This window comes from Odontesthes bonariensis, chromosome 22, assembly GCF_027942865.1.
Source record: "Odontesthes bonariensis isolate fOdoBon6 chromosome 22, fOdoBon6.hap1, whole genome shotgun sequence".
Lineage (NCBI taxonomy): Eukaryota > Metazoa > Chordata > Actinopteri > Atheriniformes > Atherinopsidae > Odontesthes > Odontesthes bonariensis.
Genome location: NC_134527.1, coordinates 11,194,971 through 11,214,302, shown reverse-complemented (window position 1 = coordinate 11,214,302; position 19,332 = coordinate 11,194,971). Strand labels below are relative to the sequence as shown.

The window sequence follows — 19,332 nt, the reverse complement described above, 5'->3', positions numbered from 1 at the left end:
TACTTTTATTAAGGCTCAAAGTACATCTGAATAGGTATAGTACAAAGGAAATGTCACATTTACATGTTATAAGAATGAACTAAGTGATCTCTACTTAGGCTGCCCTTTGAGAAAGGGTTGTGTGTCTGTGAACCTGGGAAAAAGACTAATTGTCTACTCTTGGCCTTGAAAGTTTTTTAATAGTAAATTATGATACTCATGGGTCTCTGTACATGGTAAGTTTACTTAACTTTACTCTTGCCCGTTATTGGATACATCATTACTTAACTTCATATGGTTGTAAAAAAATAGTCTTTCATCAACCCGTTTCTTCTTTTTCTCCACTGATGGTGCTCTTAATTAATACAGTAGGTATAGAAACGTTGTATCTGGGATGACAACTTCTTGCCTTTGTGCTTTTAAAAGCACTTGTGTTGTCACAGCAACTCATGCCCACAACAAAAAACTTTTCAATCAAAAGTTAATTGTATGTTTGCTTAAAAATATGCTTAAAAACAAATAATGGAAAACATACTTTTACTTGAACATTTATTCTTTCAAAGGCAAGTACACACCACTCTGACAGTCAAACATTTCTCCTTAAACAGTCAGCTGTACCAACTGTCAATAACAAGAACAACAGGAATTTCTGAATCCATCATCTACTTACCCACATAAATGAGTCAGATCAGCAAGTCTAGGCAGAGTGAGAGTAGACCAATGAATCACACAGACCAACAAGAGTCACCTTCAGTTTTAATTAGTCCAGCAGCCAATTTTAAAACAGAGATATAGTAGAAAATGATGGACCTGACTTACACTGCCATATGACAAAAGGGGTGAAAAGGGTCGGATACGGACTTTCATTTTCACAGTTTTTCATTAAGTTTTTTCATTCACTGTCATGAATTTTTTTCTGGGATCCAAAATAGCATAAAGAGTACCTTAGAAAATGAAGTGTGTTCTTTGTTCTCCTATTAAGTCTGGTGAAACAACGTATAAACTGATTATATGGAATGAAAACATTGTGTCTAACATTACTTTTGTGATTGTCGATGTTTTTGATACTGCTCACTAAATTTTTAAGTTGCGTGTAACTCATACTGATATATTTATTATATGAGGGCATTTGAATAGAGTAGTATTGAAAGTCCACTTTAAGTCATTATGCAAAGGAGGATGATCAATCGTCACCAATAAAAACAATAATATAAAAGGGGAAAAAAACTCTTTAAACCAATATCAACATACTAAATCCAAACAATCCCACAATGAATGCAATAATACTAGACTGACATATCTCCAAGGGTACTGTTTTTAGTTATCTACACTTCTTCGATTTGGGTACCAGATCGAACACACATGCCTCCTCTTAAGTAACATCATGCATCTGATTTCTGGAGACTAAACAAAACTAAAACAAAACAAGAACAAAACCAAAACCAAACAGCACTTTACAAAATGTTACTATACATACGGTACCTCCAAATAAACCTTTGCATTTATATACAATACAAAATTTCTTTAATCTCTTCTTTCCTATAATCTACAACTGCTGGCATGTGGTAAGGGGCATACAGCAACTCTATAAAATAAAAGTACATTGAAAAATAAAGGTACAAAAGGTACAACAAATTCAGCATTAAATGATAGTGATTAAAAAAAACAAGAAAAAAACCCAGAAAGCAGTCTAGACGTTGCATCGAAAAGGAAACTGAACATCAATTGAATACAAATAACATACATTTAAGTTGAGCAAGAATATCATTTTCACATTTGTTCCTTTATAACTATGTTTTTGAGTCGTGGCAAATTTTGTCTTGTAATTTGTTGCACGATCCATTCTGAGTCATGGAAACAACACTGGTTAAGTCCACTGTTCTGAGTTTATGGTGAGATGTTGAGCTAAACAACAGCCATCCTTCTGTTTCGTAACCTTTTCCCTCTTTCCTTGTTCTGAAGGCATTCAGGTGAGTTTTTCTGAAGTTCATTGAAAACCCCCAGTACCCCTTACACAGTGTTTTTAATTGCATTCTCATTAAGCTTTTCCATGTAGTTCCTAAGATCCTTTGAGTCCCCAAGCTCGATGTCTGGACATACCCATTTTATCTCACTGGTCTGCACTAGTGCTAATGGGCTGAGAACTGGACATCCATTACTGGACTTCACATTGGAGAAAGTGGTAAACTTCACCCTCTTTCTCTTGGTGGTGGGTGAGTTAAGTGACTCATTCTTGTGATCCCGTCCACTGGAACTACATCCTCCACCACCAGTACCACCACGCTGGATGCCTCCGTTTAATAATAGACTACCCTCCTCTAGGCCACCGCCTAGTTCTTCATGCTGCTGTTGTTGCAGACAGAGTCCCTCCTCTTGGCCAAGCCAAACCCAGTCGTGGGCATGGGGCATAGCCTCTGGAGCCTCCAGAGACAAATGCTTGCTACGATACTTATATGCATAAGAAATGCAGTTAATGAGAAAAACCAGAATGGCCAGACAGAAGACTCCCAGCAAGGCATACATACCAATCTCCAAGTCTGTCAGGCCTCGTCGAGATGGCAACAAGTCCTCATCAGTGGTGCGGCTCCGCGGCAGATCAGCCTGGTCTGGATATTCAGAGAATTGGTTTGGGACCCTTGCACCACTGTCTGCTGATAAACGGCTCCCATTAGGCCTCACTAGAACATGGCCCTTGATAGTAGTGGCTCCACGGTTAATTAACCCAGTTTCCATGTCAGAGATAGATCCACCATAATATGGAGGATCAGGACGTGTTCTTCTGTCTCCTGGTTGTCTATATTGCCCCTCGGGCTGACCAAACCTTACCTGTATATTTACCATTCCAGTGGCTAAAGTAGTACGTCTTTTACCCTTCTGGCACACTTCTGATGGATTCATTTCAACACGCACAAGCAAACCCTGACCTTCACCCTTGGCAACAATTATGGGCCACTTCCAAGCTGCACTGTGCTGCACCCCCACCACCTGTTCATCCAAAGAAGTGGCTCCCAGGGTAAAATGGGCAGGGTTGTAGTTGTCTAGAGGAGTCATGGATCCATCACTGAACTGGAGCCAAGCACTGATGAGGGCCTCCTGTGAAAACAGACACATAGCCAAACACAAATTGGTTACCCAGCAGTTACCCAGTGAAAATAATTCCAAAATAACTCCCAAAACATACATCTGTGCATTCCTGTTGAATGCATAAGGACCACTAAACAGACAAAAGAAATGACAATGAGGGAAAAGGCTATCTTAATTACAGTGGAGAGGTTCACTGAAACAAGAGGACAGAACAGATTTGAAACTATTCTACCTAAAGGCAAATATTCTCATGGGTGGAGGCTGTAGGCTTATCGGAATAACAGAGCTGTCAGCAGTTGGAGATACAAATCAAAGAGAAAACTTCACGATATCAAGAATTAATTCATCTAAAAGAAAAATCTCAGTGAACATCATCGACTCTATCATAACCGTGATTGAATAATGAATTTACAATCCAAAAACAATCGTGCTAACCCACTGGTTTGACATTTCTCTGTTGAACAAATATTGAAAAATATCAAGATGTTCTTAACGATGTATTTGAAGGAAATCGTACCTGTTTTAGTGATTCAATGACTTCCTGTGTTGTTGCAGTGGCGACAATGGCCCTGTTGCTCCCTGGGCTCAGTTGCAGGGATAGAGAGAGTCCAGACACCAACTGCACCCCAAGCTCTGTTACACTCACTTTATCATCTAGCACCCTGATGCTCTTCTCAGCCAGGACCAATGATGTAAGAGGGGACAGCACCTGCAAAACAAGAAATAACTATATATTGCAAACTTCTCGTGGTAGCTTATCAGGATTTAAGAAAACACTTGAATTGTAAAAAAAGAAGAGGAGTCAGTGCCCCCTCTCATTGACAAAAACTTTCAAGTAGATGATAACAAATCCAATTTCAGAGCTTTGCAAGTATCCCCTTGTATTTTATATTGAGTTATCTTCCTTTGATGTGCCTTCTTCAATTTCAGTTGAATAAAAAAAAAATAAATAAACTGGCTTCGCTATTGTCATTCATGATTAGAATAGATATGGGAAAAAAAACATTACTCTCTTTACCTTATGTCTCTGACTTTTACTTGTTTTTCTGCTAGCACAGGAGTTAATGTTGTTTTTCTGACCCCTAATATTCTAAACATTTAACTCCTCCAGGGTTTGTGCCATAGTGAAATTGATAACCATGTGATTAAAATTATATACTGATTATGATTGAATTTGTTCCTTGAACATAATGATGCTATTTCCAGCCATTTTGCTGGACCGACACATTTCTATGGATTACAGAATTCCTTTACTTCTTTGTTTACACTTTGAATAAAATACATATCAATGCCATTATAATGGACATCTTTGGCATTCTAATTAACAATGGACACCATATGCTAATGCGGATGTATATAGATATGTAGTGCCAACTCAAAATAAAATATATTGTCTTGTTATCTTTACCCTACTAACATATTCTCATACTTTCTGAGTTGCCAGAGGTGTAAGCATGTAAATATCTGTGCTTTTGTTATAAGATGAGAATCCCCCCTTTCTGCTCCAATTAGGGCTTTGGTCTCCCCTGCAGCCGCCCCCACATGGCTGCATTTACCAGCCATAATGAACTGTCAGCAATGATCACTGCCTCATTTGTACAGACCCATTTTCCTCTTGTCCTCCGTTTGGTTTACCTCTTTGCATTTTCCCTTTTGCTTCCTATAGTCAAAGTGATATCCTCCAACTTGTTCAGCAGCTAACTGTGTGGTCTCAGGTTGTACATTTAACCCTTTCCTCTGAAAATCTGAAAATTATGGCATGGTTCTGTAAGTGAAAAGTTACGGTAAAACAACTTAATCAAACACACTTTGCCTCCATTTTTGATTGTTTGAATTACACAAATGAGCCCATTTCTGCAGTTATCAAATATAATCAGGCTTTAGCTTGCAACTTAATCTACTGAATTATGAATACAAAGGTACATGATGTATAGTTTATGAAATCATACAGAACCTTCTCTGAGCTAAAGAAGCTCATCTTCCAACCATGTCAGGGACCTGACCTGACTCTTTCTCCTCTAAAACTGCTCGTAGAAGCGTTTTTTACGTTCCTCAAACAGATCAACACTCATTCCTTTCAATGCTGGACCACTATAAACTAACAAATGTCCAGAGTTGTTACAGCTCTCATCTTCAGATGTTAAGACAGTTTTAGTAGTAGACATAGTGCTTCTCCTCTTCTCGACAAAGTTATGTGTGTTCTCCATCCCATTAAAGAAAGTGTAGATCCTGCCTTATGGATATATCCATAATTGTGAGATCCTACCAATAGGCTTTCAGATGCTGTCAAGTCCATTTCCAACACCGCTTGCTCAGTTTACAGATTTCGTCATTCTACCCCCAGAGAGCTATCAAATACCCTTTCCCTGCTTACTTTTCCTAATCAAAGTTGTCAGAGTCTTGTCTTGTGCAATTTCAGTCAAGATCAAGGAGGGTTTACAACCTGAAAGCCTCAAAATCCCATTTGTACCTGGATATGGTCTAATGCAACCATCAAAATAATTTGACTTACCCAAGCCACATATCTCTGACTGATACTTTTGCAAAGATTATCAGTAAAATGAGTTTTGCATGCAATTATCCCATTTATAATATGTCGGAATGAGAGTACTTCAATGGATTTATTCCTCTTTCTGCTGCTACACCTTCACATGTGCAGCACAGTATACAGATTACATCACTAATTCTATGGACGCAATGGGATCTTATACGTCAGTGATCATTTGAAATCTTTGGCTTCGGTTTGAATGTCTGATGTGCATTTTCAGCTGTAATACTTTGCAACTGAATCCTAATAAAACTCACATTCTGTTTTATATCAAGAAATCGTAAACTTGGAACTGCATTAGCATTCAACAGTAACACTGGTGCTTGATTGTTGAGAATTAACCCTACTGAAATAAGATTTAAAAACAAAAGCAAACAAAAAAGTACATTTATTATTTGGCTCAGTTCAGTAATTGTAAACGTTGATCATATTTTTTCAATGAGGTTTCATAAAGATCAAAGATCAATGCGTTCAATGCGAAAATGAATACAAGCTTTGTCCTTTTTTCTTACACAGCATTTCAATATTAAGTACAGGTGAAGACAAAACCAATCATCAATTATGACAAATATTTGTTCTTCACCCTCACTTGTGCTTTGCTTGTCACATGTGCTTGCAATGATATTGGTATATTTGTAACATTTTGGCTGAGATGCAAAGAGGAACTTAGTTCTTTTCACAATTCAACTATGAATGAAATTCTCTGGAAATAATATAGTAATATATAGGAAATACAGATACTAAAATGGATTACATTGTTTAGTGGGAAATTAGCCAAGCCTCAGCTTTTTAACATGTTACAAATATCAAAAGTAAATTTGAATGTGTGAGATGCAGTTGGAGTGATGTGAAGCATCACGTAGACATCGTCAGTCACGCTGTGCACGCAACTCTCCATTGCATGAAGAGCAGGAGACTGGGATCCCAGTCCTGTGTTTCAACACAGCTTTTTCCCCGTGCTGGCCTGCAAATGCCAGGCTGATGTTGATTTATGGTGTGAGAGAAACACACGTTTTATCCTGAGCAAGGCCCTGATTGTATCATGAAATAAATAGGATTTTGAGTATTGTGAAGTGTGGTGTGAGCATGTGGGTACATGTGTCAGGGAGAAATATAAATTTGTGAAAGGTTGAGAAAATGAAAGCCCGCGCAGGTGTGAGCTTTTATTAGACGTGCCATTAAGGGATGTTTTTCTGTCAACTCAAGATAGGCTTAAGTGTTTGTGCTATGCTGCAATCAATGGGGATGCAATCTTGAATCTTACTCCCTTTCCACTGCTAAAAACCTGTTCTGTCCTACTCCACATGCCCCAAAGTCTCTCTTTTTGTATTTATTTCTGGTTATACTTCCCAAACGGTATGTCAACATCCAATGGAAGAGACAAAGACTCAAATATATTGTGGGTTCATAGGTGTTATGACATATGCTTCATACATCCAGCTGGCAAAGAACACAATTACCATTAACTCAGTGAAGTCTCTTTTTTTCAAAACATTCTATTTTCCAATAAAGTACATACTGACGCTTGGTTAGTTCTCATTTCTATGTGCACTGGGTGCCCTTTTTAATCATTTTTGGACACTTGGGGAACTTGTCAACAGCTGCATCTTGCCAGGTTTTCCTCTGCATCTATAACTGCTGCACCGACTGCGCCGACAAGTAATTGCTGACATGCTTTGCTGAAAACATAGCTTTAAAGTGCTCGCTTATTAACAGGTAATAAAGTGTTCATAAAGAGTTTGGAAAGGGTAGGGACATAGAGGATAGCCACAGGATAAGCAAACATGGTATTTGAATTTAAAACCAGCTCTAGGTCTACTATTTTTCAATTCCTTCTTTTTATAATTTGCTCTGCTATAACTTTGTTAGGCTTTAAAAGTACTTTATTGTAGGTTAGTGAAAAGTTCAAACTTGTTAACTTTGCATTTTGAGGTGATGAGTTGGTTGCTAAATTCTTTGAGGCTTAAATGCTTTTTGACCTCTCTCGACATAACAATGGCGAACTGAGAACATGTTGTATTTATTTTTGGCACATTTTCTATTGAATTTCTCATAAACCACCAGGTTCTTTATCCTGTCACTATATCAGATTATTCTATCAGGCCATATAAATTGCAATGTGTTTGCCGGTGGATTTTTCTTTCTATGGAAAAACAAAACCAATCAGAGCTGTGTAGGCAAGTAAGTAAATCTGTTAGCTGTCTCATAGAGGTAGCAATTCTATTGATTGATTCATCTCAAGTTAGCTTCTTCCAGCAAGTATGTCTGCAGTTGTCCCTTAAACAGATGTATGTGTCACCTGCTGATTAGATAGGGTAATGCAACAATCAAAATGTAAAAACAAAGAACCTCTAGTTTATAAAAGAAAATTATATATCCTTACAACCTGCAGTTTGGTTGTTCCAGCGCTCAGTCCGATGAGAGCTTGACCCTCCAGCAGTTCGGCAATCTTCCGGTCCTCCACCCTCAGAGACTGCCGGACCAGTTGAGTCACGTCCACCTGCCAGTCACTACCCAGCAGGAAGATCTTTTGACCCAGCCCATCCTCTTCCATAGCTTCTTTAATTTCTCCGCTATCTGCCACAAAGTGTGTGAGAACCCGCAGAGTGGTGCTCTGGTACTGGGCTACACAGGCATTTTCCGTCCTCTCCTCTGATGCATCGGCACCTTTCTTGTCATCAGTGACCCTCTCATACCTAAAAAAGAAGGACAACAAGCGTAGTTTGGGAAATGAGGAAAAGGCCCACATCAACTGATGAAGAATGCAGAAAGCATTCATTTACTTCAAGCAGTTTCTGAGGTAAAAGGCAATGAAAGTGCTTTGCTTTTAGAGAACAACAAAGAATAAGATATACAAAAAGTAATTGCACTTTCTTGTGACAGAATTATTCATTTTGTTTTCTTTTCACTAATAAATTTGGTGACGTTTAAGACCTCTGATGTATTTAAAGCTGTCAAATACTCCACTATGTTGTGCTGCATGTTCGGCTGACATTCCTAAAGTCAGTCTTCTAGGGTTTTCAAAAATCCATTAAAAACAGCTTGCAGAGACAAACTGCTGCCTCGCTTGCTTTCTCATTTCCTTTAAAAGGGCAACTGATATTTTTCTCTATGTCTGCCATTTATTTACCCTGCAGCTAACACTTTGGAGATAAAGCCATCTCAAAATATACATTTCGTAACAAATAAATGTTTGCAAACCCAGCAGTGGGACTTTGTCAAAAATTTATTCTATTCTTTTGTTCTTATGCATGTTGGATTAGTAGACACACTTTATCACATTAACAGACCCACATTAGACTTAATGAGGTAGAAAAGGTGAGAAAAGGGGAAAAATATAAAATCCTTAAAAGGATTACATTTGTGTACTAACAGATGCCACTGTGTAACTTGCAAGACTTACAAACAATGATGCAAGAAGAGAGTAAAATGTAACTGGTTCAATGTGGGAGAAGAATTATGAATAAAATATTGTCTCAAACCCTCAACAGGCAATGTTAAAATGGCAACCAGCTGTTTCATACATGCTTTGCTGTTGTTCATACTATTAAAAGTTTAATACAGCACTTAAACACAGAATTAAAGCACATTGTATCTGCTTGCTTGCATTAAGGGTCCTGTTTTACTCTATTTTCATTCATTGTATTGCATTGTCTTTGCAGTTTATCTAACTATGACTTTTTTTTCAAAATAGGCATACTTCTTATCCTTCTGCCACTTTTTTCCACCACACACTATCTCTGTGTTTGTTTTGTTATTCCATGAATTGCTATTGTAATCTGTCTCTGACTCGGCATGTCCGACTCTCTGTAAATCAGTTTCTAACCAGAATTTGCTCTTATCTTTTTTTTCCAACTTTCCTCTTCCACTTTTTCTCCCCCTCTCTGACTCTCCTACATCTTTTATTCTTATTCTCTTTCAGGCTCTGCTTGCCTCTCTTCCAGTCAGGTGGCCAGGGGGGAGTGACAGTGACAGTTTCCATTAGGTTTAATGAGGCATGGCAGAAAAATGGGCTGACAGGTTAACATGTTGTGGCCCAATGGCTTGGCTTAGTTCCTAACCTACATTCACCGTGCCCGTGACCCCCCCCCCCTCTTTCCATCTTCTCTTCCTCCACATGAGTGAGGGGACAGCAATCTACACCAAGGTGACATTTGTGGCTAGAGGCAGAAACATGGGGTTAGGGCATGTTTGTAGCTGTGAGTGACAGGTCACCTATGGTGTTGGACTTTAATGAGGTAGCTTGGGCACTTTTGTGAAAGTGAATGAGCACTCACTTAGCTGGAGCGCGCACTCTGAAAAAGTCAATGCCAAGAAATTAATGCCCACTTAGATTTCTACTATTTTTTTTGCTTCCTAAATTCTGTAAACTGCAAATACAAAGTATTGTTCATGGAGTTATGCACTTGAAAGACATGATTCATGTGATTCGGCATTGATAGCAAGGGGGTATTTGTGTAAGAGTGCCCCCCTGTGGATTTCAGGTGGATTTTAAATGCAGTGACTTTGTTTTAGGAAGGGAACAGCAGTATGTACAGTTTTTCATGCCACAAGACATAAAATATCTATAGGTTATGTTCTAAATCAGATTAAAGTGGTATTGGTCTCATTATGTGCTTAGCTTGCTCAAAATTTGATGCACCTTAATTACTTGATTGCTGGAAAAAGTGAATCCTCATTGTAGTGTATCTTGGCTGACAAGTCTGAAAATGCCACTGTAAAGTATCGCTGAATAATGCAGGCATATTGTAAAGACAGAGACCAAAGACAACGTTATCTGTAAATGTCCAACTGAATGTGTTTTGTTCAAAAAGTACAACTTGCGTGATGCGTGATGTTCATATCAGGTAGAAAATTAAAGACTGCTGTCCTCAAGTGAAATTTTTCTTTTTTTTTTTTTTTTTTTTTTTCTTTTTTCTTTAGTTTTGCACATATCACACATACATCACACACAAGGTGGACAGCGCTTGTCCACAAGACAGGGGAAAACAACAACCAAAAAAAAAAAAAAAAAAGAAAAAAAGACAAAGGGGGAAAAAAAGAAAATACATAAAAAGTTCCTACCTATTTCGCAGAGAGGTTTAATTAGTAAGTTTTACTGTGTCTGTGTACTTATGTACTAATGAACATGTAGACCTGACATCCAGCTGCTTTAAGTGTTGTGTACTTATACTTTCTTCAATTGTTAAAAAGTCTATTATCTGATCCAGCCATTGTAAAAGAGTCGGTCCTGATCCTTTTTTTGCAAAGTAACACAATATTGCAAAAACACATTTCTTTGTGTAAGGAAGCTCATTTCCCATCCCATAATTCAACAAATACAACATAGGGCATAAATCAAAAGTACATTCACACATGTCTTGAATTGCTTTATGAATCTTCTCCCAGAAAGAATAAACAACTTTGCAGTCCCAAAATAGATGCATAAATGTCCCAGTTCAATTCCTAATTTCTTGAATTTACTCCATCAAACTTGTTAAACTTAACTGGGGTTATGTAGTATTTATAAATAAATTTATAATTACTTTCCTTAACTTTAAACACCCCCTTAACAGAGGAGGCCGAGGATATAAACTGTTCCGGCTCAGTGGGGCAGAGTCTAAGTTGTCCCTTTTCCTGCAAATTAACCATGATGTGGCGGACTTGCAAGTACTTAAAAAAATCTGATCTAGGAATTTGATTTTCTCTAGAGATGTCAGCAAATGATTTCACAGACTCAGAACCCTCGTCAAACATGTCGGAGAAAGTCTTCAAACCGTTAAGTGTCCAGTTTCGAAAATTAGTTTGTGAAGGAGCCAAAAAATCTGGGTTAAATGCAATAGGAGAGTTTACACTTATAAAACTGTCTTTGTCTAAGAACCTGTTACAGTCCTGCCATGCTTTCAGAGTGGCATGTAGTGGAGGCATCCCCTCTACAGTTGTCGGGGGACGTAATGCCTTAATATAAAGTGTAGATATAATCTCCAATGGATAGCATGTTAACGACTCAAGTGACACCCAAAGAGCGCTAGTTTCTAATTTCCAACTTAAAATATTTCTAACCTGGCAGGCCCAGTAATACCACTGAAAGTTAGGGAGTCCTAACCCCCCTTTAACATAGGATTTAAATAACATAGCTAGCTTAATCCTGGGTGTTTTGTTGTTCCATATGAATTTTGTTACATATTTATTAATTAGCTTAAAAAAGGAAAACGGGACATAACATGGCAACATAGTAAAAACATAAATAAACTTAGGGAGTATACTCATTTTGACAACATTAATTTTACCAATGAGAGAGAGTGGGAGAGTAGACCAAGTCTGCAGCTTCTTTTGACAAACCTCCAACAAAGAGTTGTAATTTTCCGTAAATAGATTTTCTGAAGAAGGTGTTACTTGTATTCCAAGATATTTGAAACCATGTATTGACCAAGAAAAAGGGCATTCTTTTTTAATGTCATCGTCCATCATAATATTAAAGGGGAACTCCGGGGCATTTGAAGCGCATTTCCATTGCTAGAGGTTGTCAAATACTGATAGTAGGACACAGACAGGTGCAAATCTGCGCTCCCTGTGTGGAGATAGCGCTGTTCGCTCAGCCTGTCATGCGAGGCTAATACGTGGTGGCTAGGGGCAAGCGCTAACCCTTCCACGTAAAACAACAACTTGCACACTGCAGAAACGTCACACCACTTTATAAACCATCCGACAATAAAGTCACAAGCCTTACCATCAAAACCATATGCATGGTTCTCACATTACTGGCATGGGGACGTTACAAAACAACTTTATAAACAGCATGTAACTCACCGGTTGGTTGTACGCTCGCGCATGTGAAAGCCCAAAAGAGTCGATGGACGATAATCCCATATACAAAACAATTATCTTCTCTAGAAAAACTGCGTTCAAGTATTTAAAACATTACAACAATACATGCCCAGTAATATTGTTTTAATGTTTTAAATACTTGAACACAGTTTTTCTAGAGAAGATAATTGTTTTGTATATGTGATTATCGTCCATCGACTCTTTTGGGCTTTCACATGCGCGAGCGTACAACCAACCGGTGAGTTACATGCTGTTTATAAAGTTGTTTTGTAACGTCCCCATGCCAGTAATGTGAGAACCATGCATATGGTTTTGATGGTAAGGCTTGTGACTTTATTGTCGGATGGTTTATAAAGTGGTGTGACGTTTCTGCAGTGTGCAAGTTGTTGTTTTACGTGGAAGGGTTAGCTCTTGCCCCTTAGCCACCACGTATTAGCCTCGCATGACAGGCTGAGCGAACAGCGCTATCTCCACACAGGGAGCGCAGATTTGCACCTGTCTGTGTCCTACTATCAGTATTTGACAACCTCTAGCAATGGAAATGCGCTTCAAATGCCCTGGAGTTCCCCTTTAAGTGGGCAAGCAATTGATTTTTGTAAATTTACCTTATAACCTGAAACTTTAGAAAAAGTTTGAATATCCGCTAAAACATGAGGCAATGATGACAGTGGGTCAGTAACAAACAATAATGTGTCGTCGGCATAAAGTGAAATTGTATGAGGATGTGTGCAGTAACTCCTTTTATCAGAGGATTAGTTCTAATCATCTCAGCAAATGGTTCTAGTGCCATAACAAATAGTAATGGAGAAAGAGGGCAGCCTTGCCTGGTACCTCTTCCTAGTTGCAGAGGAGCTGACTCCACATTATTAGTATAAACAGTGGCGTTTGGGGAGTTATGTATTGATTTAATCCAGTCAATGAAGTTCTGACCTAGCTTAAATTTTTCTTTTAAAAGTACAATAGTGCTTTCAAAACACATGTGTGGCACTGTGTATACACACTCTTTTTATATTTGGAATATTTAATTGACAATAATAAATCAAATGCTGAAACTAAGACATCACATTTTTTGAAAAAAAGAAAAGTTAATTTTGAATTCCATGCTAGTAACCTGTTTCAAAAATGTATCAGGGGTGTCAAAAGAAATTTGTGTACCAGAGGAAGCAGAGGAAGAAGAAGTCTAAGACAGCAAACTTCTTTTCAATGTTGAATTATTCATTTTTTAATTCCTTTTGTGTAAACACACAAATGGCAATGATCACATACTTCCACCCCAGCTCTCGCCTCGGTGGAAAATAGAATCAATCACATAACCTCCTTGTTGTAGGTTTTGAAACATGTTATATGTGTTCAGACAATATGCTTAAATCATGCAGGTAACTGTGCTTTGCTAAATTGTGGAGTTTGACTGTTAAATTGCTTTTCATAGCTTTTCTGCTCAAGTTTTTTAGGGCTTGTCAAACATCACATTTCCATGAAACAATGAGACTGAATGCAGTATTCAAGCAGCAAGCAATAACAACGCCTGCTAATAGGCCTGCTATAACGCATTAGCCTAAGATTAGCGACTTGGTATCTAACTTTTCAACTTATATCACAGAAATGTGTCTTCACTGGATGTCAGCATATGAAGAACTTTGGCCGTGTGCTTAAATTACAGAGCAATGGTGAGAACAAGACAAAGTGTGTGAGTAAGTTGCACAATGTAATAAAGTCGGTAACTAAGTCCACAGCTGGAAGGTAAAAGAAATATGTAATATCTGCTGTGTGTGTTTGCGATTTCACATCTAAGCAAGTTGCCTCAGTTAAAATTAATTCCATTAGACCTTGTGGTTCCTTTGAGCTCATCTGATATCTGTCCTCAGCAGACAACATCCCCAGTGTCTCAGAGAAGAGAGCGCTGGCCCTTTTCTCGTGATCTTATTTACTTGGTGTTTTAACCCTTCATCCTTCAGGTGAAGGGTAGCTTAGTCCCTAGTCTGCATATACATTTTCAAAAACATACCCAAACATAAATAGAGTGTGTATACACAGCGCCCCACCTGTGTTGTGACAGCTTATTGAACGGTTTTTCAATATATGACAAACTCAGAACATAAGTTTATTTCTGCTTTCCTCAGACTTTGAAGAACAGGTGATGCAACAGAGTAGCAAACATGCCCCTGTCCAAATTCAGACCCAGCTTTAGTGGAAACATTTTTATACAACATAATTTAGATATCTCATCTATACTTGATTATCATACTAAATAAATAAATATCCAACCCAAAGATCTGTATAGTATGTTGTTTGCCATAATATAAAAACTGCATAGACTACAATACGAATAGTGTATTAATGTCATGCTCTGGCTAATATGAAAGGGATAATCGAGTGTTTTTGAGCTATTGTCTGTATAGTCACGGTAAATAATGATTATAATAGCTATTATTAGATGTAAATGAGTCAATGTGCTTCACTGATCTTCTGTTTTCATTTGTATATTATACTCTAATTAGCCATATTCATATTAGAAGAAAAATCACTAGATATCTTTACCGTTTAGTCTTACAACTGTCTTGTAAACCCCACGCTGTGCTACACAATTAATTGAATATGGTACTTTATGACTTTCTTGCCTCAGAGTTTTGCATGGGCTCTGTTATGCTCTAAGTTTTCACTCATTCTTTATTCACTACGAGTACTTTTTGGGACCTGACTCATGGACATTAATTATTTGACACTCTTTATACAGCTGACCTTGCATTTTATGCCTCGTATGTCTACACCACCTATGCCAAGCCTATTTAATGTAGGCAACTTTTATTGAATCTTGTCAAGTGTCAAAGCTGATTATCATAAACGGGTCGTTCAATGCTTCTCTGTGAATGGCCTGTACAAATAAATCAAGATTTATTCCACTATTTTCAGTTTCCAAGCTTGTATTTAAACATGTATGGGTACACAATGATTTTGTAAAAAGTATTTTAAAATATACCTTTGTACTCAATTAACAATAACTTTTTCAATATATATATACGTATATATATATGAGCATGTAGGTTGTTTGTTCATACTGTTATATGAAAACGCAAATGTCATTGTCAAGCACATTATTTCGTATCAGAAGCCACAAAGTCCTCGTGAGGAGGAAGGAGGGGTTGGATGGCACAGTTATGTGCAGTGCTTTCAACCACGTGTCGTTACGGAACGGGAGCTCAAGTCCAACATGTGATAACTGCTTTTTGTCACTTCTGAAGAAAGTTCAGTAAATAACATGACCACACAATGCCAAAGTACTTTTCCCAGTTCTTAGTTGGTTTCAAACAATAACGTGACTTGGATGGTGTTAGAACAACATCATTATTAGGTCTAAAAAGCTTCTTTTTTTTAAAAAACACGGCCGTCACCTTCCACACGCCATTTTGCTGTTTGCCTATGCACAACACAACAAAACTTTGTAACCTTGGCTGGAAATAGGCATTAACATCACTTGGTTAGGGTTATAAATACAAAACTACTGGTTGAATTAGAAACCTATTGCGGTTAGGGTTAAAATACTTTTTTTTTCTTACAATCGGAATCGTCTCCCCTCACATTAAGTTGCTCCCACTACCAAAAGTAATTATAGGTTGTCTCTGCCTGCATGAACATACAAGCCATGGGTACGGTTTGGAAAGGAGGCAGCCTCCAATGTAATATTGATCTCTGATCATGTAACTTGCAACACAAACTGAATACTTTCGATGGAACAGGCAACTATGTCTTACCTCCTGTTGCCTGCACTAGAGGGGACCCTCCAGCCTTTAATTTGACTGAGCTCCGGGTCAGCCACATCTATGAGCAAGGGTAGGCGGGGCATCCACACACTCATCTCGAGCTGTGCGCTCAGAAAACTGTAGGTAAAGTTGAGCATCACTGTGCTCTTTCCTCTTGTCTCCTTTCCATTGACATACACATAGTCACAGCGCTCTGAAACCTGATGGGAGAAATTAAGAGAGAAGAAAGAAAAAAACAATCTGTTTTAAATCTAATACTTTGACAAATTAAAATTTCCTGAAGGCAACCATACACTGAATGGGATTTTTTTCTGTATTTCATAATACAATTTTGCCATTTGGGTTGCTTTGAGAAAATGTATTTTCTATTCTTATGTCCCACCAACAGCCTCTTCTGAGGTACAGAAGTATGGAAAGATTTGGCATTGCTTCAGTGAAATCTCAAGTGTCTGATCTGCTCAGTTTCTTTCAATGTGTGTGTGTGTGTTTAAATGCGTGCTGATCCATCCTTAATGCACCATAATATGTGAGCAAGTATGTGTGCAGATCCATCCTTAATGCACCATAATATGTGAGCAAGTATTGTGACTTTGGTCCAACTCAACAGATGGAGCTCTGCAAAGAAACAAACCTGTTTCTTCCAGCCGGAGAACAAACACTCAGAACTGAATTATGACCAGCTGGATGAAGTACAACTCCAATCAGTTATCCAAGTTCCTCATATGGATCGCCAATATAAAAGAAAAATATAGCAGGGACATCAGAATGATCTGTAATTATCTTAAAAGCAACAGATTCTCTTAATCATTTTCCACTTTTGGGGACCAGATCTTGAATTTTGTTTGTCCATTTTAATTAATTTCAGTCTCAAATGCCATCATAAGTTTGTATGGCACCACTTCTAATTTCAGCCCATGTCCTTTTTTATAACAATCCAGTCAGAAGAATACTGTCATCCGTCTCCATTGCTTTGCATAGGACTTGGCAACTTTACTCTTAAATGTTGTCAGATCAGCTCATGTCTCTGAGGAACAAACTGACAGCATGGTGTCTGTCAGTTCTCCTCTACTTCTCCCTTTAATTTATTCTTTCACATTCGTTATCACTCCTTCAGTCTCATCATCAGTTTACATCAATATTACTTTATCTTCTACAAGTTCTATCTTCCTATTAAATCAGGTTGTGATTCAGAAGTATCATCTCAAAGTGGGGGGAGGGATGTTTAGGACTTAATGTAGATGTTTTCTCTTTTTTCTTATATATTTCAAGTTATCACTAACATTAATTAAATACCCAATCAGGGCTCCTTAATGATGCTAAACAGTATCCATCTAAATGCATCTTCCAAGAGTCAAACTTAATGTGTACAACAACTTTAGATAATGTAGCATTATCATACTAAGAGAGCAGACATCTCTTGAACAAAGGTAAAAACTGGCACTAAACATCATCATACTGTAGTTTATTTTATTTTAAAAGATATAATATGTTTTACAAACCTGCAAGGCCAAATTCATTTGTGGAGTAGCAACCACAATCATGTTTGGGGTGAAAAAATGACCTGAAACTTGAACCCTGCTGAACATGTCTGATTGAAATAAGTTAGTGAGCTCAAAGCGGCTATAATTGAAGTCAGCAAGACAGCTGCTAATCAGCAACACCGACTGTTCTTTCATGTTGGATATACTCTACTGAAATAAATGTTCCATCAGATATTATGCGGACAGGAAAGCTCTGTTTATTTTGTTTGAGCCAGAGTAAGCAAAGGTTCTGCAACCTGGCGTAGTTTTGGAGAAAATGTAAATGTTTTAATAATCCGTGTCTTTTTTGGAAAAAACTGTACTGTAGAATGTTAAGTCAAAGAGAAATTGCAATAATTGTGTGTGAGTCTATTTTAGATTTCAGTGAGACGGTAAATAAGAATTAGCAGTTCTTCCAGGCTTTTTGATAAAAAAAATGTTCCAAATCTTTAAATTTATGGAAAAAAGTCTTCACCCACTATTTCCAGTTTGTCAAACGTTTTCTTTTAAGTTTCAATTGCTGTATGTAAATTGAATAAAACTAATTTATTTGAAAATTTCATTATTTACAATGGTTGTACGCATTTGTTTAGCTTGTGAATGATTAATTAAACTTGTGTGAATCTAGACAAAAGTAAGAGGTATAATGTTGAGTCATTGTCTTTCAACAATGGAAGGTTGCAGGTCTGACAACCAACCAAGGGTCCTCGACCCCACATTCCCCTCAATCTGTTTCTTGTTATAATGTACATTATTGTCAGAATAATGTACAATGCAAAAATATCAATAATGTATTACTATTTTGGTTTAAATTCTTCATTGCAGACGAGCAAAATAACGTCTCATCGCTGGCTGTACATGTAAAGTGGAATCGATTCAGCTGAAAATCACATTATCTTTTTGATTGGGAGCTTTAAAGTTCTCTGACGAACAAGTGCTTAACAAGTGAAGCAGGTTGATGATAATGGAGGCTATTGTCAGTGTATGCTCTCTGAAAATAGATTTTTCAAGAATACACATGTGCAACACACTAATGTGTGAAACTTCCTAAGAGCGAGTTGACAGAATCCATTTTAGTCCTAACTGAGTGTCTTTAGCCTCACCTCTTTTTTTCTTCTGTTATTATCTCTCCCCTTGTCCCTCACTCTATTCTTCTTTTTATTTGTCAAATTTAGTCTTTACACTTTAGATTAATTTGTACTTCCTCTCATTAAATGTATTGCAACTGATAGCTTTAAATATTGACTTGAGATCTCTGGATGGAGACAATTCTGCACCACGAGAAGAATGTAGCACTCGAATGATCTCAGTAACCTCTTTTATCAAAATCAGTATGTCAAGGAAACACACAAATCAATATCACTTCTCCATGAAGATTAGTAATTGTGTAAGTAATCATAATGACACTTCACAAATCATTTCTATGGTTGCCATACATGAATGAATGAATGGTGACAAAAAGATAACCAAGTAAAAAATGAGAAAATTCCAGATGGGAACACAGATGTGTAACAGGGTACACTGTTGACAGCTTGCTAGTCCATCACATGGCGAACACAGGCAGACAGAAAAGCATGCCAATTAAGAATCAGCCAGAGCACCCAGACAAAACCCACAGGGAGAACAACCTCCAAAC

The 19,332-nt window shown here is 37.7% G+C and overlaps 1 protein-coding gene across 1 annotated transcript in view; it reads right to left on the bottom strand.

The window, feature by feature from the left end:
• Positions 1-664: 664 nt before the first annotated feature.
• The window catches only part of LOC142373113 (transmembrane protein 132C-like), a 166,743-nt gene continuing 148,075 nt past the window's right edge, over positions 665-19,332 (bottom strand). Inside the window, exons 7-10 of the mRNA XM_075456194.1 lie at positions 16,168-16,376; positions 7,998-8,307; positions 3,581-3,772; positions 665-3,072 (exon numbers count right to left, since the gene is read on the bottom strand). Coding sequence (XP_075312309.1) covers positions 1,990-3,072; positions 3,581-3,772; positions 7,998-8,307; positions 16,168-16,376 — 1,794 coding nt within the window. The 3' untranslated portion in view covers positions 665-1,989. The remainder of the gene's footprint in view (positions 3,073-3,580; positions 3,773-7,997; positions 8,308-16,167; positions 16,377-19,332) is intronic.